The 26,942-nt window shown below is 29.9% G+C and overlaps 2 protein-coding genes across 2 annotated transcripts; both read right to left on the bottom strand.

Moving 5' to 3' along the window:
- Positions 1–1,220: 1,220 nt before the first annotated feature.
- Positions 1,221–18,741, bottom strand: LOC142239519 (uncharacterized). Its single transcript, XM_075311307.1, has 2 exons — positions 18,264–18,741; positions 1,221–1,327 (listed from the first exon to the last, which is right to left on the bottom strand). Exons 1-2 carry the CDS (start codon positions 18,739–18,741, stop codon positions 1,221–1,223), a joined length of 585 nt encoding a protein of 194 aa, XP_075167422.1.
- LOC142239520 (uncharacterized) lies at positions 18,741–20,852 on the bottom strand. The gene is made up of 3 exons (XM_075311308.1): positions 20,585–20,852; positions 19,374–20,434; positions 18,741–19,190 (listed from the first exon to the last, which is right to left on the bottom strand). The coding sequence occupies exons 1-3, from the start codon at positions 20,850–20,852 to the stop codon at positions 18,741–18,743; spliced, it is 1,779 nt and encodes a 592-aa protein (XP_075167423.1).
- Positions 20,853–26,942: the final 6,090 nt, after the last annotated feature.

Genomic DNA, 26,942 nt, shown 5'->3' on the forward strand with positions numbered 1-26,942 from the left:
TCGGCCCAGCCGCATGAGGGTTTTTAATTCAAATATCATAGTATCAAAAATTACAAAAAATAATTGATCCAATTAATCTTTGTATGTTGAATATTCGAATCAACTAAATTTGCAAAATAAATATCCAATTTTTTCTGTGAGCACTTACAACATCGCCTTTTAAAATTTTATCACCTATATATCTTCGTTAACATGTATCTGTGTACCGCTATTCGCTGTGGTTGTGTTTTCGCATAAATATGCTCGTAAGTTCAATAAACCACTAGCAACAAACACTTGTCGATTGTTTTGTTGGTTTTAGTCAGAGTGCATTTGCTGGCAAATCCATTCGATGAGTTATGTTTTTTTTTTTTTTTTGGGATTCTAGTGGGCATTTCTTATATTTGATGTTGCGTGTTTTGCGTTTGCAAAACACATGTTATCAATACCACATAATAAGCCAGAACCGTTAGAACCATAAAAAAAAACTCGACGAGAGTGTACGATTTTGTGCTCTCAGTGAATTTGCAAAACCTTTGTAGAGTTTGGAGAGTTTTTTATTTTGCGTTCTCTTTGGAGAGAGTTTCTTACAATTTGGGAGAGAGAGTTTCTCGATAGTTGGGAGAGTGAGTTTCCGTCTCCATTTGCAAACTTTTTAATTGGATGCATAGACATGTACACAGTTAGTTCCCGTTTTGATCTTTAGCCGTGCGGTTGATTTCTGTTTCAATACTGTGACCCTGATCACTTTATATATTTATTTGTGTGAAATCTGTGTTTAATGTGTGTTATGTCTATGTATTTTAATTTATTTTTTCCTTTTTGTTAATAACTAAGAACAGACAGATAATCGCAAAAGACAATGACAATGCTAAATTCAAGATTAATTTTGGTAAACTTAAATATTCAAGCGGATACAATTAGGTATGTATTTCCATTATGGAATGGAGTGTTTGTAAGCAAATTGCTTTGTTGTCGTATGACTGTTTGTTATGTGTTATTTGAGATTCATGTTAAATGTTAGGTACAGTTATAGCTTTATATTGGCTGTGTGCAAAATGTTTTTGTTTTTCAATGTGCTTAAATGACGTCCCCATTTAATTTGGCATGTTGACTGTGTGCTTGTGTGGTTGTGTGAGCATAGACTTTGTATCAGAGTACATTGAAGTTACTCACATTTTCCATCAAATGGGCAAAAGCCAAGGTCATTATATGTTCTCAATTTGACTCTCTCAATCTCTTTAAACAATTTCTATACTCAATTGATCATATGTTGCTGTTGTTGTTGTGGCTGTTGTCCTCGAAGAAGTTAGTGACCGATAAATAACATAGAGACAAATTACACGTTCTAAAAGTGCATTCAAAATCGAATGTATATAAATATTTTTTTTGTGAAGTTATGAGTTGATCTACATACAGTCAGCAAAAGAAAAATTTGTACACTAATTTGAAATAAATTGTGAAACGATATGAAAAATAAGAAGTAATTTATTTCTGTTTAGTGAAATATAAATTATAAGGCTGTGCACTTGGATAGAGTTTCATAATTTTTTTAAAAGGAAAATTGGTTCAAATCAATACAATTCTAATACCTCTTTGACAGTTTTTTTTATGTTTAGTAGTTCATTGAATTTTAGCTGGATCGAGTAATTTTTGTGGTGGGAATTTATAATCTGCGTTTGGTGCTTTTTGCCCTCGGGGACAGCCAGCAAAAGAAAAATTTGTACACCAATTTGAAATAAATTGTGAAACGATGAGAAAAATAAGTAATTTATTTCTGTTTAAGGAAATAGAAATTATAAGGCTGTGCACTTGGATAGAGTTTCATAATTTTTTTAAAAGGAAAATTGGTTCAAATCAATACAATTCTAATACCTCTTTGACAGTTTTTTTTATGTTTAGTAGTTCATTGAATTTTAGCTGGCTCGAGTAATTTTTGTGGTGGGAATTTATAATCTGCGTTTGGTGCTTTTTGCCCCTCGGGGACAGCCAGCAAAAGAAAAATTTGTACACCAATTTGAAATAAATTGTGAAACGATATGAAAAATAAGAAGTAAGTAATTTATTTCTGTTTAGTGAAATAAATATTATAAAGCTGTACACTTGGATAGAGTTTCATAATTTTTTTTAAAGGAAAATTGGTTCAAATCAATACAATTCTAATACCTCTTTGACAGTTTTTTTTATGTTAAGTAGTTCATTGAATTTTAGCTGGCTCGAGTAATTTTTGTGGTGGGAATTTATAATTTTCGTTTGGTGCTTTTTGCCCCTCGGTTGTTGGCATCACTTAACACTCGTTTTCTTCTCACAAACTCTCATAGCCCATATACAATTGAGATCGATAGTTCTTGCATCAATTGATTTAGTGACAAAAGGTGTATGTGCTCTTTAATGGTTTGAAAATTTTCTGTATGTGTGTGGTAACTCTTGGTGTGTACTTTTTATTTCTTCCCTATCATCCTTTGTTCTCTTTCCGTTTTAACTCTGGGAAAATTTTAATTTGTTAAGATGTCTGGGAAGTATTGAAGTAAATTATAGAGATATTGGGTAAACGAAAAAGTATTTTCGTATTTTGTGAATAGACACCGTTAGAATTGTCTAAAGTTCGTTTGTATGCAAGTAGAATTTTGAATACATTTTCTATAGAAATAAAATTTTGACAAAATTTTCTATAAAAATAAAATTTTGAGAAAGTTTTCTCTAACACAAACAAAGTTTGACAAAAGTTTGACAAAATTTTCTATAGAAACAAAATTTAGCAAATTTTTCTATAAAAGTAAATTTTTGATAAAGTTTTCTATAGAAATAAAATTTGACAAAGTTTTCTATAGAAGTAAAATTTTTACAAAATTTTATATACATATAAAATTTTAACAAAATTTTCTATAGAAACGAAATTTTGAAAATTTTTTTATAAAACTAAATTTTTGATACAGTTTTCTATAGAAATAAAATTTGACAAAGTTTTGTATAGAAATAAAATTTGACAAAGTTTTCTTTCTATTGAAATAAAATTTTGACTAAATTTTCTATAGAAATAAAATTTTGACAAAATTTTCTATAGAAATAAAATTTTGACAAAATTTTGTATTGAAATAAAAATTTGACAAAATTTTTTCATAAAAATAAAATTTTTACAAAATTTTCTATAGAAATAAAATGTTGACAAAATTTTGTATGGAAATAAAATTTTGACAAAAAATTCTATAAAATATTGACCAAATTTTCTATAGAAATAAAATTTTGGCAAATTTTTTCATACAAATACAATTTTGACTACATATTCTATAGAAAGCAAACGTTGACAAAATTTTCTATAGAAATGAAATTTTGTCAACATTTTTTACAGAAATAAAATTTTTTGTGGAAATAAAATTTTGACAAAATTTTTCATAGAAATAAAATTTTGACAACATTTTCTATTGAAATAAAATTTTGACAAAATTTTCTTTATAAATAAAATTTTGACAAGATTTTCTATAAAAATAAAATCTTGACAAAATTTCCTATACAAACAAAATTTAGCAAATTTTTCTATAAAAATAAATTTATGATAAAGTTTTCTATAGAAATAAAATTTGACAAAGTTTTCTATAGAAATAAAATTTTGATAAAATTTTCTATAGAAATAAAATTTTGACAAAATGTTCTATAGAAATAAAATTTGACAAAATTTTCTATAGAAATAAAATTTTGATAAAATTTTCTATAGAAATAAAATTTTGACAAGATTTTCTATAGAAATAAAATTTTGATAAAATTTTCCATAGAAATAAAATTTTGACAAAACTTTCTTTAGAAATAAAATTTTGAAACATTTTCCATAGAAATAAAATTTTACAAAATTTTCTATAGAAAAAAAATTTTTTTGATAAAACCTCCTATAGAAATAAAATTTTGACAAAATGGTCTAAAGAAATAAAATTTTGACAAAATTAACATATATATATATATAAAATTTTAACAAAATTTTCTATAAAAAAAATTTTGCAAATTTTTCTATAAAACTAAATTTTTGATAAAGTTTTCTATAGAAATAAAATATGACAACATTTTCTATACAAATAAAATTTTTTCTATAAAAATAAAATTTTTGAAAACAAAATTTGACAAAATTTTCTATAGAAATACAATTTTGACAAACTTTTTTATAGTTATAAAATTTTGACAAACATTTCTATAGATATTCAATTTTGACAAAATTTTCCGTATAAAAAATTTTTGATAAAATCTCCGGAGAAATAAAATTTTGACAAAAATTTCTGTAGATATTGCCAATATTTTCTATAGAAATAAAATTTGACAACATTTTTTACAGAAATAAAATTTTGTAAATTTTGCAAATTTTTCTATAAAAATAAATTTTTTTTACAAAATTTTCTATAGAAGTAAAATTTTCTATAGAAATAAAACTAAATTTTTTAAAATAAAATTTGACAAAGTTTTCTATAGAAATAAAATTTTTACAAAGTTTTGTATAGAAATACAATTTTGACAAACTTTTTTATAGAAATAAAATTTTGACAAAAATTTCTATAGATATTAAATTTTGACAAAATTTTCTGTATAAAAAAATGTTGATAAAATCTCCGGAGAAATAAAATTTTGACAAAAAATTCTATAAAATATTGCCAATATTTTCTATAGAAATAAAGTTTGGACAACTTTTTCCATGGAAATAATATTTTGACAACTTTTTCTATAGAAATACAATTCTGACTACATATTCTATAAAAAGCAAACGTTGACAAATTTTTCTATAGAAATGAAATTTTGACAAAATTTTTTACAGAAATAAAATTTTGACAAAAGTTTTCATTGAAATAAAATTTTTACAAACCATCATATGGAAATAAAATGTTGATAAAACTTTCTATCTTTATAGAAATATAATTTTGACAAAATTTTCTATTGATATTAAATTTTTGATAAAATTTTCCGTAGAAATAAAATTTTGATAACATTTTCTGTAGAAATAAAATTTTGACAAAATTTCTTATTGAAATTAATTTTGACAAAATTTCTATAAAATATAGACAATGTTTTCTATAGAAATAAAATTTTGACAACTTTTTCCATAGAAATTTATTTTTGACTGCAAATTCTATAGAAATCAAACGTTGACTAAATTTTCTATAGAAATGAAATTTTAACAAAAATTTTACATGAATAAATTTTTGTATGGAAATAAAATTTTGACAAAATTTTTCATAGAAATAAAATTTTTACAAAATTTTTTATAATAATTAAATTTTAACAAAATTTTCCATAGAAATACAATTTTGCAAAAATTTTCAATAGAAATAAAATTTTGACAAAATTTCTATGGAATTAAAAATTTTACAAAATTTTCTATAGAAATAAAATTTTGGACAAACTTTCTATAGAAATAATATGTTGGCGTAATTTTCAATAGAAATAAAATTTTGAAAAAATTTTCTATAGAAATAAAATTTGACAAAGTTTTCTATAGAAATAAAATTTGACAAAGTTTTCTATAGAAATAAAATTTTGACAAATTTTTTTATAGAAATAAAGTTTTGACAAAATTTTCTTTAGAAATAAAATTTTGACAAAATTTTCTATAGAATTAAAATTTAAAAATAAAAAAATAATATGGCTTTACTTGGCATTACCCTGTCTACAAAAATTAATCTTACCATGCCACATTAACACATATTTAGGACACTTTACCATCACATAAGTTAAATTCATACATGAAGTATTTTATTCACCTGTTTAAGTCTGTGTATATGTGTGTTTGCGAGTAAGGGAAGTACCATCAAATACACATAAACTCACTTAAACTTATTAAATTACACTTTTCACTTAAGCTTGTGGCATTGGTCCTTTTGCCATTAGAGCAACGAGTAGTGGTTTTCAATCAAGTCTCATTTAAAAAATTTAATTTTCTACATGTACACACGTAAAATAGAAAATGAAGTGAAAATTAGATTGACTTGTTTTCTTTCTCTTTCACTTGTTTTTTTTTGTTTGTTTTGATATTAGGTGTTTATTTAACACAGAATTGTGAGTATACGTCCATTGTGTTATAGTAAAAAGTGAAAAGTTATAATAAAAGTGAAAGAAAATTCAATTAAAGTCCAAAATAAGTTTAAAAGGTACAAATTACATTTGTCAAGAGAATCATGTATGAAGAAGACTAGAAGAGAATAATTTTCTCAACTAAATTATAACACGTAATGGTTGTTGCCCACAAAATTCGGTGATAGATCTCTCTCTAAATTAGTTTAGATTATAGTGACAAAGGATTGTAATGATAACCAAAAAGTTGACTGTTCAACTCATTGATTTATTACTAATTTGGGAGAGATAATTTATCGAATATATAATATTTTCATAAGTTTAAAAAATCAACTTTTGACATGAACTAAAATAAAGTTAAATTGGCTTTAGTTTGCCCTTTTATAGTGTAATATAGCATGTATCAATTCAATCGACTTAGAACCTAGTAAAATAGATTTCAGTAATTCTGGTAATTGTATCCTGAACCACTCTGTGGAGCAGGATATTATAAGTTACTACAAATGTTTGAAACACCAAAAGGATACAAGATAGATAGAAATAAAATGTTGACAACATTTTTTATCGAAATAAAATTTTGACAAAATTTCCTATAGAAATAAATTTTTACAAATTTTTCTATAGATAGAAACCTTTGAAAACATTTTCTATACAAAGAAAGTTTTGACAAAATTTTATATAGAAATAAAATTTTGACAATTTTTTCTATAGAAAGAAAATTTTGAAAAATTTTTTATAGAAAGAAAATTTTGACGAAATTTTCTATAGAAATAAAATTTTGACAATTTCTTCTATAGAAAGAAAATTTTCTATAGAAATAAAATTTTGAAAATTTTTTCTGTAGAAAGAAAATTTTCACAAAATTTTCTATAGAAACAAGACGTTGACAATATTGTGTATAGAATCAAGACGTTGAGAAAATTTTCTATAGAAACAAAACGTTGACAAAATTTTCTATAGAAACAACACGTTGACCACATTTTCTATAGAAATAAAATTTTGACAAAATTTTTCCATAGAAATAAAAATCTCACAATTTTTTTTATAGAATGAAATTTTTTGACAAAATTTTCCATAGAAATGAACATTTGACAAATTTTACTATAGAACGAAAATTTGACAACATTTTCCATAAAAATAAAATTTTGACAAAATTTTCCATAGAAATAAAATTTTGAGAAAATTTTCTATAGAAATAAAATTTAACAAAATTTTCTATAGAAATAAGATTTGGACAAAATTTTCCATAGAAATAAAAATATGACAATTTTTTCTATACAAAGAAAATTTGACAAAATTTTCCATAGATATAAAATTTTGACAAAATTTTCCATAGAAATAAATTTTTGACAAAATTTTGCATAGAAATAAAATTTTGACAAAATTTTCTATAGTAATCAATTTTTTTTGTACATTTTTACACAATTTTCTGCAGATATAAAATTTTGCTAAAATTTTCTATAGAAATAAAATTTTGACAAATAATTTCTATAAAAAAAAATTGCTAAAATTTTCTATAGAGTAAATATTTGACAAAAAATTTCTATAGAAATAAAATTTAGACAAAATAGAAATAAAGTTTTGCTAAAATTTGCTATAGAAATAATTTTTTTACAAAATTTTCCATAGAAATAAAATTTTGACAAAATTTTGCATAGAAATAAAATTTTGAAAATGTTTTTCTATAGAAAGAAAGTATTGACAAATTTTCCATAGAAATAAAATTTTGACAAAATTTTCTACGGAAACAAGACATTAATAAAATTTTTTAAAGAAATAAAATTTTGAAAAAATTTTCTATAGAAATAGAATTTTGAAAAAAATTTCTATAGAAATAAAATTAAATAGTGTCTTCGCCAATATTGCTCAGGGCCGGCTCTGGAATCGATCTAGCCATGTCCTTCTAAACGTTTGTCAGTGAACACATTTTTATTTTGATTGCAGTTTTAGTCCAATCAACTTCAAATTCTTTCTCACCTAATTTTCATAATTTAAGTTGATAAACCCCATTTTAAATTTCGCCATTGCCAAACTAACCAACAATGTAATTCGAAAACAAGTATATACGGCCGTAAGTTCGGCCAGGCCGAAGCTTATGTACCTTCCACCATGGATTGCGTAGAAACTTCTTCTGAACACTGCCATCCACAATGGAATTGAATCGAATCAGTTCAATATACTCACACCATGTTCCAAATTTCAACCGGATCGGATGAAATATGCTTCTCTTAGAGGCTCCTCAAGCCAAATCTGGGGATAGGTTTAATTGGGGGCTATATATAATTGTGAACCGATGTGGACCAATTTTTGCATGGATGTTAGAGACCACATACTAACACCACGTTCCACATTTGAACCGGATCGGATGAGTTTTGCTCCTCCAAGAGGCTCCGGAGGTCAAATCTGGAGAACGGTTTATATGGGGGCTATATATAATTATATACCGATATGGACCAATTTTTGCATGGTTGTTAGAGACCCTATACCAACACCATATACCAAATTTCAGGCGGATCAGATGAAATATGCTTCTCTTAGACGCTCCGCAAGCCAAATTTGAGGGTCCTTTTATATGGGGGCTATACGTAAAAGTGGACCGATATGGCCCATTTACAATACCATCTGACCTACATCAATAACAACTACTTGTGCCAAGTTTCAAGTCGATAGCTTGTTTCGTTCGGAAGTTATCGTGATTTCTCCACCATCCTATGGTGGAGGGTATAAAAAAATTCCTGCTCCTCTAAAGGATTTATGGTCGCCTTATCCTTTAACAAATATTATAGCATTATACCCTACTTGTCCGTACTTTGCTCTCAAGCCCTTTAGTAAATAATTTTTATTCCTCTTTGATTATTTTTTTTTTCAAACTTTTTTTTAGGGGGTTTTTCACTTTTTGAAAATGTTTTTCGTTTTGCTTCTTTACAAGTTGGTGGTACGAGTTTACCAGGATTTTTGCTAGTGGCAATATCATCTTGTTAGAAGGTTACAAGGACCCATTTTTTGTTTTTGCGTTGCTTTGTTTTTGCGGCAATTTAAAGTGGGTTATTGTGAGAATCTAAAAACATTAGTGGCGCCATATTTTATTATGCACAATTCTCTTATATTCTTTTCATGGAATTATCATCATCTCGATGGCCATAGCTCTCTTTTTGGTTTTCATCTGCTTCAGTAGAATGGCGTTCGCCTTTAGTTGGGAAATGCATGCTGCTGCATAGATGCATATTTATGTTTGCTGGTATCACACAGAGTCAAAGCTCAGTATAAATCTTTTAGTGGAAATGTTATGGCCTTATACAATCACCAACACCACCCCTGCCACAGAATCAAAATGGTAGCATTATTTTAAGCAGGCGATGGTGGTGTGAAAAATTCAGAGATAATTTTTTATTATTATTTTGAGACGTTACAAAAATAAATAAAAAGATAATTTTTAATTTATTAAGAGAGTGAGTAAGTTTTTCCGAGAGAAAAGTGGCAAGCAAATAGATTAATGTGATGACACAATGACCTAAAAGTAGGCAATAGTTTCTTGAAGTGTGTGGCGCCTTAAAATAGGCTACGATAGTTTTAAATAAATTTTATATATGAAGTAGTTTTTGGTTCATAACTTTTCATAATCTTTTGTGAAGACAAGCGGAATAAGTTTTTCATAAGCTAAGTTTTATTGTGAAAAGAGAGAAATTTCAAAAATGTTAAAAAAAGGGAAACATAAGGCTATAAGGACGACATTCAGAAGAACCCTGGAAATATTGACCGGACATCTACAATTGAGAGTACATATGTGCCGAAAAGTAGCAGCAGAAGATGGAGCATGTGGATGATAAGAACACTATCTTGGAATTATCTTGACCACTGCCCCGTATTTAATAGACAAAGGGTAAGCCATATCAATGAAGAGGAAATTCGGAACCCGGTCCAGCTTGGTAATCGGAAAGTCGAAGATTGGGCTAGGCCGACTATATTATACCCTGCACCACTCAAATCCTCCAATGTCTATTCTACTCCCTATGCAAAATTTCGAAGCAATGCTTTAGCATCTATGGTCACATGAGTGTAAATCGGGCGAGAGATATATATGGAAGCTATATCTAAATTTGAACCAATTTTAATCTCCACCAATTATCTCCACTACCAGAAAACTCCATTTGTAGCCTATAAAGCCACCAATATTTTTGAATGGTTTGAGACTCTAGTATTCTCTAACTGTGACCATTTATCTATGTCACGTTTTAGAAATATTTTCCTAATTTGATTTTTCAAAACGACAATAAATAGAATAAAAACTACTTTAATTAAATCTCAGCAAAGCAATTTTCAAGTTGTGCTTTTCGGATTGGAACAAAAAGGACAAAACTTTAAAATTTAGTATTCACTTTATTTTGACACAGAAGTCGCTGAAGCCATGGGCAAACGTTGATACATTTTAATATTCTTCCTTCCTCACATATATTCGAATATGTGGACACTGAAAAAAGTATCGAATGGATGTTTAATTCGTAAAGTGTATTCCAACATTTTATTTCTATAGAAAATTTTGTCAAAATTTTATTTCTATAGAAAATTTTGTCAAAATTTAATTGCTATAGAAAATTTTGTCAAAATTGTATTTCTATAGAAAATTTTGTCAAAATTTTATTTCTATAGAAAATTTTGTCAAAATTTTATTTCTATAGAACATTTTTTTTTTCAAAATTTTATTTTTTTTCATATTTGTTGTTTTGATCTCAGCTTGAAAACAATTTTGCTGACTATACTAAAAAAGTAGCTTATCCAACAGAGGAACAGAATGTTTGTCAAATTTATTTGGGCACAAAAAATTTTTTCTATAGAAAATGTTGTCAAAATTTTATTTCTATAGAAAATTTTGTCCAAATTTTATTTCTATAGAAAATTTTGTCAAAATTTTATTTCTATAGAAAATTTTGTCAAAATTTTATTTCTATAGACAATTTTGTCAAAATTTTATTTCTATAGAAAATTTTGTCAAAATTTTATTTCAATAGAAAATTTTGTATTTCTATAGAAAATTTTGTCAAAATTTTATTTCTATAGAAAATTTTATCAAAATTCTTTTCTTATAGAAAATTTTGACAAAATTTTATTCCTATAGAAAATTTTGTCAAAATTTTATTTCTATAGAAAATTTTGTCAACATTTTTTTCTATCGAAAATTTTGTCAAAATTTTATTTCCATAGAAAATTCCGTCAAAGTTTGACAAAATCTTATTTCAATACAAAATATTGTCAAAATCTTATTTCTATACAAAATATTGTCAAAATCTTATATCTATACAAAATTTTGTCAAAATTGTATATTTATAGATAAGTTTGACAAAATTTTATTTCTGCATACAAAATTTTGTCAAAATTGTATTTCTATAGAAAATTTTGTCAAAATTTTATTTCTATAGGAAATTTTGTAAAAAAACTTATGTTTATAAAAAATGTTGTCAAAATTGTATTTCTATAAAAAATTTTTCAAAATTTTTTTTTATAGAAAATTTTGTCAATTTTTTTTTTCGTATTTGTTGTTTTGATCTCAGCTTTAAAACCATTTTGCTGACTATTCTACAAAAGTAGCTTAACCAACAGAGGAAAAGAATGTTTGTCAAATTTATTTGGGCAAACAAATTTTTTTTCTATAGAAAATTTGGTCAAAATTTTATTTCTATAGAAAATTTTGTCAAAATTTTATTTCTATAGAAAATTTTTTTAAAAAATTATATTAAAAAAAATTGTCAACATTTGATATCTATAGAAAAAATTATCAAAATTTTATGTGTATAGAAATTTCCTCAAAAATTTATATCAATAGAAAATTTTGTCAAAATTTTATTTCTATAGAATATTTTGTCAAAATTTTATTTCTATAGAAAATTTTGTCAAAATTTTAATTCTATACGAAATTTTGTGAAAAATTTTATTTCTATAGAAAATTTTGTCAAAATTTTATTTCTATAGAAAATTTTGTCAAAATTTTATTTCTATAGAAAATTTTGTCAAAATTTTATTTCTATACAAAATTTTGTCAAAATTTTATTTCTATACAAAATTTTGTCAAAATTTTATTTCTATTGAAAATTTTGTCAAAATTTTATTTCTATAGAAAATTCTGTCAACATTTTCATTCTATACGAAATTTTGTGAAAAATTTTATTTCTATAGAAAATTTTGTCAAAATTTTATTTCTATAGATAATTTTGTCAAAATTTTATTTCTATAGAAAATTTTGTCAAAATTTTATTACTATAAAAAATTTTGTCAAAATTTTATTACTATAGAAAATTTTGTCAAAATTTTATTTTTATAGAAAATTTTGTAAAAATTTTATTTCTATAGAAAATTTTGTAAACATTTTTATTTATAGAAGATTTTGTCAAAATTTTATTTCTATAGAAAATTTTGTCAAAATTTTATTTCTATAGAAAATTTTATCAAAATTTTATTTCTATAGAAAATTTTTTCAAAAATTTTTTTTCTATAGAAAATTTTGCCAAATTTTATTTCTATAGAAAGTTTTGTTAAAATTTTATTGCTATAGAAAATTTTATCAAAATTTTATTTGTATAGAAAATTTTGTCAAAATTTTATTATAAATAAAAACTTAGTAACACCCGTCGCCGACAAAAATTAGTCGGCTTTATACTCGGACCCTAACCACCATGAGGTGTATAATGTAAAAAAGAAGCTCAATAATTGTTTGTTTTTCTCTCAGTGGTTGACGGTGTTCACTTATTCGAATATGTGAATTTCCTGCAAAATGGGAAAATTACAAATTAAATTAGTTGAGTTGCACACTTTGTCCAGGTTGTTTTTTTCTGGGAATATTTGTTGTTGTGGGGGGGTTTTTTGCTGGTCCAATTTGAATCGTATGTTGGAAAAGTTTGAGGGAAGGCCAGAAATTGAATGAAAAGCATATCAGGAAAAAAAAGACAGGGAAAAAGCTACCAAACATATTTCGGTAAGAGGACAAAACTAATTTAAAAATTGTTTTATAACACATTTGCCCAGCACATAAAAAATGACATTTAGTTTTTCAAATGGAATTTTAATGAAACATTCTTATTGTTAGGCCAACGGTTTGCTTTTGAATGGTATGACTTATTCTTTTTTTTGCTTCACATTTGCCGTGAGAATATCAAAGGCCTTTTGGGGGTGTGTCTTGTGTGTGGAATATGTGAGAATTGAAAACCACTACCTCTTTTCCTTTTCCTTTTCCTTTTCCTTTTTGTTTTTTTTTTTGGATTTTTGATATCAACAAATAACCCCATCTTGCCGGCATTTCAACTTGAAATGGTCATTAAGCCTGTCTGACACAATACAAGAAAGTTGAGGTATACTCTTCGAGTCGGGTGTATGCGCTTATGTGTGTGTGTACTGTGGATGGAGATCAAGTAAAACATACGCAGTGGGGTGTTGGGGCTTAATTGTCATTAAAACACTTTACGGGTTTCTGTTAACATGTTTAATTTTTTTGCTTTTCAAACCATGTAACAAAGGAAAGTACAATCATCTACAGGCACAGTGGAACGATAACTAAAAAAAAAAACAACAAATTATCAAGCCCTCTGCCCAAAATTACTGCCAAACATTTTCCCTGGAACTCTTTCGAAATATCTGGATACCATTTTTGGAAAATACTTCTATGGTGATGTAATATATCCAATATGAGCTATTGCTGGTTTGGCTTTGACGACGAATTCTGTTCTGATTTTTTTTTTTTTCAAATATTTGCCCAGTGTGACCATACCGTAATCGAGTCTGAAATGAAGGGTCTGCATCTAAAACGTAATGTTATATTTTAAAAAACCTAGATCCTAATCGATATTTTGGCGATCGTGAAATCTACGCAAAAATTAAGATTTGTAGATATCCAGAGTGGCGACGTTTTTATATGTGATATAGCAAATATTGTCATTTCCAAATTTTTTAAATGTCGAAAATTCGACTTATTCAAAGTAAATATCGAAAAACTTTTCCAATTTTCCAAAAAAATGTCCATATTTGGACCACTTTAGAACACGAAAAATCGACTATTCCAAATTTTCGTAAAATATCGAAAGTTCGAAAAATCGACTTTTCCAAATGTTCAAAAAGTTGAAAACTCGATTTTCCAAAATTTGGAGCTTTTCAAAATTTTTAAATAACGTATTTTCAAAATTTTCAAAAACATGAAAGGTTGAAAAATTTACTTGTCCAAAAAGTTTTCCAATCGAAAAGTCCAAATGTCTCTTATTCGATTTTTCCAAATTTTGATAAAGTCGGAAATAGTTGGCGAAGTCGAAGTATTTTCAAATTTTCATTGAGTAAAAAGGTAGAAAACACGACGTGTTGGAAAGAAAATCGGGAAATCTAATTTCTAATATTAAAAAAACTGAAAACTCGTCAAATTCACTTCTGCTAATTTTTCAAAATTTGAATTTTTGTCATTTCAAAATTTCGAAGGTCTCCAAAGGTCGACTTTTTCAATTTTTCAAAAGGTCGAATTTTCCAAATTTTGAATAACTTTGAAGAAGAATGAAAATTCGAGTATTCCAAATTTTCAAAAAAAAATCGATTTTTAAAAAGTCGAATTTTCAAAACGTCCAAAAATAAAACAAGTATAAGCGGCCGTAAGTTCGGCCGGGCCGAATCTTATGTACCCTCCACCATGGATTGCGTAGAAACTTCTACGAAAGACTGTCATCCACAATCGAATTACTTGGGTTGTGGTATCTTAAATCGTTTTCTAAATTGTGAGTTAGTCCATACGTGGTATATATTAGACAAAAAATTATGTATAGGCAAGTCTACAAATAATTATCAATCGATATGGACTTTTGCACGGTATGTAGGGAGCCAGAATTGAAATATGGGGGTCGCTTATATGGGGGACAATTATGAACTTGATATGGACCAATTTTTGTGTGATTGGGGATCGATTTATCTGATGGCTATATATATATGGACCTAGTTAGGCATGGTTGTTAACGGCCATATACTAGCACAATGTACCAAATTTGAACTGACTCGGATGAAATTTGGTCCTCCAAGTTACTCCAAAACCAAATCTGGGGATCGGTTTATATGGGGGCTATATATAATTATAGACCGATGTGGACCAATTTTTGCATGGTTGTTAGAGACCATATACTAACACCACGTACCAAATTTCAACCGAATCGGATGAATTTTGCTCATCCATGAGGCTCCGGAAGCCAAATCTGCGGATCGGTTTCTATGGGAGCTATATATAATTATGGACCGATGTGGACTAATTTTGCATGGTTATTAGAGACCATATACTTACATCATGTACTAAATTTCAGCCGGATCGTATGAAATTCTCTTCTCTTAGAGGCTCCGCAAGCTATATGGGTGTCGAAAATCGACTTTTCCAAATTTATAAATAATCGAAAAGTCGAAAGGTTGCCAAATCGACTTTTCAACATTTTTAAAAATTGCAAAACGAAAAAAAAAACGAAAAGTTGAAATTTCAAAAATTTTAAGACATCACAAAGTTCACTTTAGAAAATTTTCATCATTTTCAAATTTTGAAAAAAAGTAGCAATATCGACTTTTCCAATTTTTTAAAAAGTCGAAAATTAACAAATTGAAAACACGTAAAATCTTTTTTCCAAATGTTCAAAAAGGCCAACATTTTTTCAAAATTTTTTAAAATTGAAACTTGATCAATCGATGGTCTAAATTAAATAAAACAAGTATAAACGGCCGTAAGTTCGGCCAGGCCTAATCTTATGTACCCTCCATCATGGATTGCGTAGAAACTTCTAAGAAAGACTGTTATACACAATCGAATTACTTGGGTTGTGGTATCTTAAATCGTTTTCTAAATTGTGAGTTAGTCCACACGTGGTATATATTAGACAAAAAGGTATGTAAGTCTACAAATAATTACGAATCGATATGGACTTTTGCACGGTACGTAGGGAGCCAGAATTGAAATATGGGGGTCGCTTATATGGGGGCTATATACAATTATGAACTTGATATGGACCAATTTTTGTGTGATTGGGGATCGATTTATCTGAGGGCTATATATAACTATAGACCGATATGGACCTAGTTAGGCATGTACCAAATTTCAACTGACTCGGATGAAATTTTTCCTCCGAGAGGCTCCAAAACCAAATCTCGGGATCGGTTTATATGGGGGTTATATATGATTATGGACTGATATGGACCACTTTTGGCATAGTTGTTAAATATCATATACTACCACTACGTACCAAATTTCAACCAGATCGGATGAATTTTGCTTCTCCAAAACGCACCGGAGGTCAAATCTGGGGATCGGTTTATATGGGGGCTATATATAATTATGGACTGATATGAACCAATTCCTGCATTGTTGTTGGATACCATATACTAACTTCAGGTACCAAATTGCAACCGAATCGGATGAATTTTGGTCTTCCAAGAGGCTCCGGAGGTCAAATCTGGTGATCGGTTTATATGGGGGCTATATATAATTATTGACCGATGTGGACCAATTTTTGCATGGTTGTTAGAGACCATATACTAACACCATGTACCAAATTTCAGCCGGATCGGATGAAATTTGCTTCTTTTAGAGGTCTCGCAAGCCAAATCGGGGGATCGGTTTATATGGGGGCTATACGTAAAAGTGGACCGATATGGCCCATTTCCAATACCATCCGACCTACATCAATAGCAACTACTTGTGCCAAGTTTCAAGTCGATAGTTTGTTTCGTTCGGAAGTTAGCGTGATTTCAACAGACGGACGGACGGATGGACATGCTCAGATCGACTCAGAATTTCACCACGACCCAGAATATATATACTTTATGGGGTCTTAGAGCAATATTTCGATGTGTTACAAATGGAATGACAAAGTTAATATACCCCATCCTATGGAGGAGGGTATAAAAAGGCCGATTAAATACGTATATAATTAAGTTTAAAGTTTCTATAGAAATAAAATTTTGACAAAATAAAATTTTGCAACATTTTCTATAGAAGTAAAATCTGGAAAAAATTTTCTATAGAAATAAAATTAGGAAACAATTTTCTATAGAAATAAAAGTTGGAAAAAATTTTCTATAGAAATAAAATTTTGACAAAATTTTCTATAGAAATAAAATTTTGACAACATTTTTATAGAAATAAAATGTTCACAAAATTTTCTATAGAAATAAAATTTTGACAAAACTTTGTATAGAAATAAAATTTTGACAAAATTTTCTATAGAAATAACATTTTGACAATGTTTTCTATAACAATAAAATTTTGGTAGATTATTTTTGGCTCGAGTGGCAACTATGATTATGAACCGATATAGACCAATTTTTGTGTGATTGGGTATCGGCTATATATAACTATAGACCTATATGGACCAATTTTGGCATGGTTGTTAGCAGCCTTATACTAACACCACGTTGCAAATTTCAACCGGAACGGATGAATTTTGCTCCTCCAAGTGGCTCCGGAGATCAAACCTGGGGAACGGTTTATATGGGGGCTATATATAATTATGGACTGATATGAACCAATTCCTGCATTGTTGTTGGATACCATATACTAACTTCAGGTACCAAATTTCAACCGAATCGGATGAATTTTGCTCTTCCAAGAGGCTCCGGAGGTCAAATCTGGGGATCGGTTTATATGGGGGCTATATATAATTATGGACCGATGTGGACCAATTTTTGCATGGTCATTAGAGACAATATATAAACACCATGTATCAAATTTCAGCCGGATCGGATGAAATTTGCTTCTCTTAGAGGATTCGCAAGCCAAATTTGTGGGTCCGTTTATATGGGGGCTATACGTAAAAGTGAACCGATGTGGACCAATTTTTGCAGGGTTGTTGGAGACCTTATACTAACACCAAGTACCAAATTTCAGCCGGATCGGATGAAATTTGCTCGCAAGCTAATTTTGGGGGTCCGTTTATATGGGGGCTGTACGTAAAATTGGACCGATATGGCCCATTTGCAATACCATCTGACCTACATCAATAACAACTACTTGTGCAATGTTTCAAGTCGATAGCTTGTTTCGTTCGGAAGTTAGCGTGATTTCAACAGACGGACGGACGGACAAGCTCAGATCGACTCAGAATTTCACCACGACCCAGAATATATTTATTTATTTATTTATGTCGTCTAGGGAAATTATTTCTTACAGACTAATGCTTAATAATAAATTGTGTTTAACAAGTTCTTAAATTGATTAATATTCAAAGAAAAGTCTACGTCGTATAGCAAACTTATTCTATTACATTCTGTAAGAAATCTAGTGATGGGCTCATTCATAGCGTAGCTAGTTCTATGACAAGGAACATGAAAAACTTCAAAATTTCTTAATCTTCGGGATGGTACATGAAATCCTATTTTACTAAGAATATAAGGACAATCTAAAGTGCCACATATAACTTTATATAAGAATAGAATGCATTGCAGAAGTCTTCGATCTTTTAATGTAGGCAAATGTATCAATTTACATCGATGCTCATAGAGTGGAATTGGCTCAGTAAAATTGAGTGAATTTAAGCAAAACTTCACAAATTTTTTCTGAAGACGTTCAATACGATTGATGTGCGTACTACACGACGGGCTCCAAACAATTTGTGCATATTCTAACTTTGTCCTTACAAGCACAGTGTACAAAGTCTTGCGAACATAAGGATCTTGAAACTCTGTACTATGTCGTCTGATCAAAGCTAAAAGGGCATAGGCTTTTGGCATTATGTAATCAATATGAGCATTAAATGATAATTTAGAATCGAAAAAAATGCCGATTCTAAAATCTCACTAACCTGCCTAACACGATTATCGGTAACATAATACTCAGATATCATTGGGGAGTGACGACGACTAAAACATACATAAAAACATTTTCTAACATTTAGTGACATGTGATTAATCTCACACCAATTCACAATCGAATTTAAATCACATTGAAGATGAATAGCATCTAATAAACTATTGACGCACTTGAATAATTTTAAATCATCTGCATATAACAAAGTGTTGGAAAAAGAAATGCTCTCAGGCAAATCATTTATGAACAAATTAAATAATAGTGGGCCCAGAACACTACCCTGTGGAACCCCTGATTTCGCAAAATAATTATAAGAGTTTACGCCATCAATAGACACCAAGAACACTCTATTGAATAAATATGACCCAATCCACTTTAATGATTTTGAATGAAATCCAATCCTTGCTAATTTCGCAAGCAATATATCATGATCGACTTTGTCAAACGCCTTGGATAAATCAAGAAAAATAGTATCTATTTGGCAACCCCTTTCGAGACTATCTATGCAAAAATTAGTAAATAATAAAAGATTCGTTGTTGTAGACCTGCCACTTACAAATCCATGTTGGTAAGTAGATAAAATCGGCTTAACAGCAGCAGAAATGTAACGATACATAACATGTTCAAATACTTTAGAAACATTCGACAATTTTGATATGGGCCTATAATTAGATATATCAGTTTTATTTCCCGATTTAAAAATTGGAGTTACAAAAGAAATTTTCCAACGATCGATAAATAACCCCGATTGTAATGATTTATTAAATATTAATCGTAACGGTAAACAGACAGAAATAGCAAGTTTTTGTAAAAGAAACGCAGATAAACCATCAACATCAAATTTGCGTGAAGCTTTCAAGGATGCAATTGCATCCAAAATATCACTCTCATTAATTTGAATGAAACCAAAATCTAAACAATCATCAACAAGGTCCAAGTAAGAAGTACTATCATCGTAGTGAACTTCCTCATTGAAATTTGATGCGAAGAAAGTTGCGAATAAGTTAGCTAAATCCACAGAATCATTAACAATAATATCACCTAAATGCATCGACGATGGGTATTCACTGAATGATTTTTTCGAGTCTATATATTGCCAAAAAGACTTAGGATTGTCCTTGATCCTATTCTGAAAGTCTAGTAAGTATTGCTTATATAGAAACTTGTTTAAGTAATCAAATTCACGCGAATAATATTTGTAACGCTCATAATTTACATTATCTTTATAATTCTTAAACAGTTTGTAGAACTTATTCCTTAAATTCTTTAACTTTTTCAATCCTGGCGTGTACCATGGAAGTTTATGTACCTTACCATTACTAGCTCGCAAGTATTTATTAGTATGCATCTGAATTTTATTGACAAAATAAAAATAGCAATCATCTACTGATTTGTCATTAAACGCATCAGCCCAGTTATAATCTAATAACTCCTGATTTAAAATCTCAAAATTACAATTATCAGGGTAAAAATAATTACAATACGATGAACTAATTTTACGAAACATTATAAATTCAAAATCAATTTCTAAAGCCACATGATGCATATCTGGCATGGATAAAGGCATTTCACATTTACTAATATCGAATTGTAAATTGCTACTAATAAAAATTAGATCTAAAATACGATTAAGAGAGTTGACAAACCCATTTATCTGACATAAATTTATACTTAGAAGTGTATCTATAAAATTTATTTCAATTGAAGTATTAACATTCATTGCATATAACAACCGGGAGTCAGGAATTGTAGTCCATATCAGCTTACTTAGATTGAAGTCACCAAAAATAGCAAGTTCATTTTGATGACATTCTTCAGCAATTTGTTTCACATTCTGAATATGCTCATTATATACAGTATAGGAGCTTGTAGGGGGAATGTATGAAACTACCACAGTCAAATTAGATTGGCCACTTATAGTAATACATAATTGATCCAATAAACTGTTATCATTGGGCAAATTTACTCTCATAGCAGCTATACCACGACGGACAGCAACAAGCACACCACCACCCCTCTTGTTATTAGTACTCATAGTATCTCTATCCTTACGGAAAACTTGAAATAATCTGGCATCAAAGAATTCTTCATCATGGAAATCACATCATAAATACACTGACTGGTGTTAAAGAAAATATCCTGGCTTTTAGTACGCATGCCAGACATATTTTGAAAATAAAACTTTATATAATATATATACTTTATGGGGTCTTAGAGCAATATTTCGATGTGTTACAAACGGAATGACAAAGTCAATATACCCCTCATCCTATGGTGGAGGGTATAAAGACGAAAGGTTGAAAACTTGATTTTCCAAAATGTTTAACAATCGAAAGGTTGCAAATTCGATTTTTCTAAAATTTTGAAAGAGTTGAAGGAGTCGAAGTTTCCGAATTTTGAAGATGTCAAAGACTCAACTTTTCCAAATTTTCATAAAGTAATAATATTCAAACAAACCACATCTTTAATATTGGAAAAATAGACTTTTCCCAAATTTGAAAAAATCAAAAACTTGAATACTTCACTTCTACAAATTCGAAAGTTCATAATTCAACTTTATGATTCTGAATACAATCCCTAATCAATAGACCGTTCAAATTAAATAAAACAACAAAAAAAAAAAACGAAAGTTTGAAAACTCGACTTTCCAAAATATTTAACAATCGAAAGGTCGCAAATGCGATTTTTCTAAAATTTTGAAAGAGTTGTAGGAGTCGGAGTTTCTGAATTTTGAAGATGTCAAAAGCTCAACTTTTCCAAATTTTCATAAAGTAATAAAATTCAAACAAACGACATCATTAATATTGGAAAATCGCTTTTCCCAAATTTGTAGGAATCAAAAACTTGAATACTTCACTTCTAAAAATTCGAAAGTTCATAATTCGACTTTATGATTCTGAATACAATCCCTGATTTGTTTTCACCGATGGATGCCAAATAATCGAATATATTGTTATGGCTTAGGTTTCCTTTAGGCACACTGTGGACCATATGCTGTCGACCATCAGAACCGACCATAGAGACAGGTACATTTTGTATATTTTGGGTTTTGTTAGTTTGAAATGGGATTTTATTCAGTTGTCGGTTTGTTGTATTATTCTTTTGCTTTTGCTTTTGCTTTTCATTTTTAGTTTTTGTTCTTTTTGCATTTCTCAGTTTAAGACCCCACCATTACAAACATGTGTTACCTCAAAGTGTCAGAAAAATTACAAAATACATTTTTGTTGAAAATATGTCGCTAACATAGAGAACAGAGCAGGATTACCAAATGCATAATGTTTATTTAAACTTTAATTTGTAGAAAATGAGGTTGATATTGTTTTGAATTTCTCCCCCCATGAAAAAGAGAAAAAAAGGGTTAAGATAAATTTTAACAAGTTTAAAGAAAGTTTGTTTTGGGAGATTTAGTAGAAATTAAACATTTTGTAACACAGAGAGATTTGAGTTGTAAACCTTACCATGTGTTACAAACGTTACATACATCCCATGGTGGCGAAAATAAAAATTAATGATAACGACATAATTACTACACCTCTAAAATTAATTATTTTCATGTTATTTTAAGTTCATAATAAATTCATCATCAGCTATCAATTATTTGTGTTTATTTTTTTTTGTTTTCGCATACATGTTGTCCTAATGAACAATAATAGCATACATAATATGAACAATAAGTGACAGTTTTTGAAGCAATTTCTTTTGTCATTGTTGATGGTGTTGTTGTCATTTATCTTTTATTGATAGAAGACATTGACAAAACGCACACAATCAAAAAGAGTCCACAATCAATTTGATTATGAATGGCTTTGAAGCGGCCATTCACAATGTGTGGCTTGTGTGAATTAAACCAAATGATAGAATGCAAGTTCATAGGTTAACATGAAAGAAAATGAATGTGATAGATTACTTTTGCCATTGGCGTTGCTCCCCTATTATGTGGTAAAATTTATTGACAATGAAAAAAAAAAAAATAAATTTGATAAATTAATGCCGCATATGAATTTTTACCATGGAAGAAAATCATCAACATCTATAACAACAATGTCTATTTTAGGGGGCCGAAGGGTTGTACTATAGTGACATGAATAGATTTTCTTTTGGTTCTAAGTGTCAAGTCCAAGTCTATAGAAAAACTCTAATTGTGCTGTATAAGACACAATGTTTTTTTATACAACATATCAATAAATTTGCTTATGTAGAAATAGTCTGGGAGAGTAAAACGTTAAGTTGAACTGACTATTTTGTTATACTCTCCACCATATGATAGGGCTCAGTGCTGCCTACATGGTACAACTGCAACATTTTATTGGCACTTTTATGAAACTTCAAGCAATATTTTTTCAATTTATTTATTACTAGCGTAACCCGGCCCGCTTCGCTGCGCCTTCCCAAGCGTATTTGGAGGAACATTTTGCATTAACTTAGTCAACTATATCCTTCGTGCTGAAAACAAATTCCAAAAGATTTCAATTCTTTTAAACAAATCGGACTACTTGATTTTTCGTTTATAGGTACAAATACGGCGGGAGAGGGTGTACCCTTTCAAACAATCTTCTATATTTCTTGTGAATTTTAAGTGGGGTTTGTCAAGGAAAGGTATCCTTCTCCTCAACATATCTGAAAATTAAGCACTATATTATAATAACATACAAAGAATTACTGTTTCCCATCCAATAAATCGGAAGAAGCAAAAGTAGTAAAAAATTTTACCACATTAACATTTGCTAAAATGTTTGAAAATAATGCACCCTCTACGTTGGCTGCCAATTTCATGTAAATTTAAGTTCTTTACTAAAAAGAAGTCTGGCAGAAGCCTGTGCAAAATCATAAAATTATGTACCGAGTTCCCATTTACGGACAACCCTCTACTTTCAACTTAAGAAAAAAAAAACGGACAAAAGGGAACCCTCTCTTTACTAAAGTGAAGACTAAAAAGAAGTCTGGCAGAAGCCTGTACAAAAATCATAAAATTATGTACCGAGTTCCCATTTACGGACAACCCTCTACTTTAAATTTTAGAAAAAAAAAAAACGGACAAAAGGGAACCCTCTCCCCACCTTGGCTCCACTCCGACCTGATATCGGACTATCACGTACCCTATATTAATTTCGCAACTACTCAATGGTCCCTATAAATTCTATCGAAGTAAATCGATAAAGTTTATTTCAATTTTCCCGTTCCCCAACCAGATATCGAAAAATCATATACGAATTTAAAAATTATGTATAAATTTAATCACCTCCTGCCACGTCCCTGTAAATTTCAAGTAGATCGAAGATGTTTAAATTGTGCTCTATTGTTTTAAAGGGACGTCACTTTCCCCGATACAATATCGACACCCCTAACCTTCCCTGAAAATTCTTGAAGCTTTCCTTCAAGTGTGGGGCAAGGAAGGTTGCCTCTTCGTTCATAACCTTCCCCCACTGCTTTTGTAAATTTCAAGAAAACTTAAATTTTTTTTGTAGTTTTAGAGGAGGACCTCCTCCCCGACCAAATGTCGAAAAGCGTATCTTTTGTAAACGTCCCAGAAAATGTCAATCAAATTATAAGCCTAAAGGGGCGGCCTCTCTTCCGTCCAAATATCACAAAATCAGGTATCAACTATTACGGTTGACGGAGGTTACGATCTCTCCCTCTCCTCTGTAAATTTCAAGTAACTCGGTAAAGTTTAATTGTTTCTCTCTATGTACTTAAGAGAAGCGGATGTCTCCCTATGCCCTTTTATTTTTATTAAAAAATCAGGAACCTGATATAAATTTCGTAACCCATGTTTTCTGTAAAATTTCAGTCGGGGGAGTTTAGTTTTGTTTGAACTTTCAAAAAAAAAAAAAAAATGGGCAAAGGGGTGGTCCCCCTCCCCGACCAAATATCGAAAAATAATGTAGCGGATTTTTGTCTACATGCCAACCCCAACATTCAATGAAAATTTCAAGCAAATCGCATAATTTTGTTCCAAGTTTCAAAAAGTAGGGCAAGGGGGAGGTCCCCCTCCCCATCCATATATGAAATCATCGGGTATCTCATATTAATTCCATAACCTCACCACATGTTCTCTATAAATCTCAGATAATTTAGAGAATTTTAGTTTTTTCACTGTACTTTAAAAAAAGTCGAACAAAGGAGAGGCCCCCTCCGCCACCAAATATCGAAATAAGAAGTAGCGGATCTTTGTCTAGATGCCAACCCCAATCTTCAACGAAAATTTCAACCAAATCGGTCAACTTTGGTCCAATTTTCAAAAAGTCCGACAAAGGGGAGGTCCCCCTCCACGACCAGGTGTCAAAAAATAAGGTACCCTATTTTCACCACATGAACGCCCCCTACAATCTCTGAAAGTTTCAAGTAAATCGGTTCAGCCGTTTCGGAGCCAACTCGGTACATACAAACAAACAAACAAACAAACAAACAAACAAACAAACAAACAAACAAACAAACAAACGAACAAACAAACAAACAAACAAACAAACAAACAAACAAACAAACAAACAAACAAACAAACAAACAAACAAACAAACAAACAAATAAACAAACATAGATTGAATTTTATATATATAGATACCCTCCACCATAGGATGGGGGAATATTAACTTTGTCATTCCGTTTGTAACACATCGAAATATTGCTCTAAGACCCCATAAAGTATATATATTCTGGGTCGTGGTGAAATTCTGAGTCGATCTAAGCATGTCCGTCCGTCCTTCTGTTGAAATCACGCTAACTTCCGAACGAAACAAGCCATCGACTTGAAACTTGGCGCAAGTAGTTGTTTTTTATGGGTGTAGGTCAAAAGGGCCATATCGGTCCACTTTTACGTATAGCCCCCATATAAACGGACCCCCAAATTTGGCTTGCGGAGCCTCTAAGAGAAACAAATTTCATCCGATTCGGCTGAAATTTGGTTCATGGTGTTAGTATATGGTCTCTAACAACCATGCAAAAATTGGTCCACCTCGGTCCATAATTATATATAGCCTCCATATAAACCGATCCCCCGATTTGGCTTGCGGAGCCTCTAAGAGAAGCAAATTTCATCCGATCCGGCTGAAATTTGGTACATGGTGTTAGTATATGGTCTCTAACAACTATGGAAAAATTGGTCCACATCTGTCCATAATTATATATATCCCCCATATAAACCGATCAGCAGATTTGACCTCCGGAGCCTCTTGGAAGACCAAAATTCATCTGATTTAGTTGAAATTTGGTATGTGGTGTTAGTATATGGTCTCTAGCAACCACGCAAAAATTGGTCCACATCGGTCCATAATTATATATAGCCCCCATATAAACTGATCACCAGATTTGACCTCCGGAGCCTCTTGGAAGACCAAAATTCATCTGATTCAGTTAAAATTTGGTATGTGGTGTTAATATATGGCCTCAAACACCCATGCAAAAATTGGTCGAAATCGGTCCATAATTATATATAGGACCAATATAAACCGATCCCCAGATTTGACCTCCGGAGCTCCTTGGAATAGCAAAACTCATCCGATTCGGTTGAAATTTGGTACGTGATGTTAGTATATGGTATCCAACAACCATGCAGGAATTGGTTCATATCAGTCCATAATTATATGTAGCTCTCCTATAAACCGATCCTCAGTTTTGCCATTTGGAGAAGCAAAATTCATCCGAACTGGTTGAAATTTAGTTCGTGGTGGTAGTATATGATATTTAACAACCATGCCAAAAGTAATCCATATCAGTCCATAATACAGCCCCCATATAAACCGATACCGAGATTTGGTTTTGGAGCCTCTTGGAGGAGCAAATTTCATTCGAGTCAGTTGAAATTTGGTACATTGTGCTAGTATATGGCCGTCTACAGTTATATATGGCCCTCAGATAAATCGATCCCCAATCACACAAAAATTGGTCCATATCAAGTTCATAATTGTATATAGCCGCCATATAAGCGACCCCCATATTACAATTCTGGCTCTCTACGTATCGTGCAAAAAGTCCATATCGACTCGTAATCATTTGTAGTCTTACCTATACATACATAACTTTTTTGTCTGATATATACCACGTATGGACTAACTCACAATTTAGAAAACGATGTTAAGAAGTTTTAAGATACCACAACCCAAGTAATTCGATTGTGGATGCCAGTCTCTCG

The sequence above is a fragment of the Haematobia irritans genome, chromosome 5 (genome assembly GCF_050003625.1).
Source record: "Haematobia irritans isolate KBUSLIRL chromosome 5, ASM5000362v1, whole genome shotgun sequence".
Classification (NCBI taxonomy): Eukaryota; Metazoa; Arthropoda; class Insecta; order Diptera; family Muscidae; genus Haematobia; species Haematobia irritans.

Bases quoted from the DNA above. Each gene is read 5' to 3' on its own strand.
- LOC142239519 (XM_075311307.1), bottom strand. From the start codon at position 18,741: ATGCCAAAAGCCTATGCCCTTTTAGCTTTGATCAGACGACATAGTACA. The intron at 1,328-18,263 runs GTTTGCTATACG...ATGCACTTTTAG, and splicing joins TACAGAATGTAATAGAATAA to AACGTGTAATTTGTCTCTAT.
- LOC142239520 (XM_075311308.1), bottom strand. From the start codon at position 20,852: ATGAGTACTAATAACAAGAGGGGTGGTGGTGTGCTTGTTGCTGTCCGT. The intron at 20,435-20,584 runs GTAAGCTGATAT...ATCGTATTTTAG, and splicing joins TTTTGGTGACTTCAATCTAA to ATCTAATTTTTATTAGTAGC. The intron at 19,191-19,373 runs GTAAGTGGCAGG...AAATCATTAAAG, and splicing joins CTACTTACCAACATGGATTT to TGGATTGGGTCATATTTATT.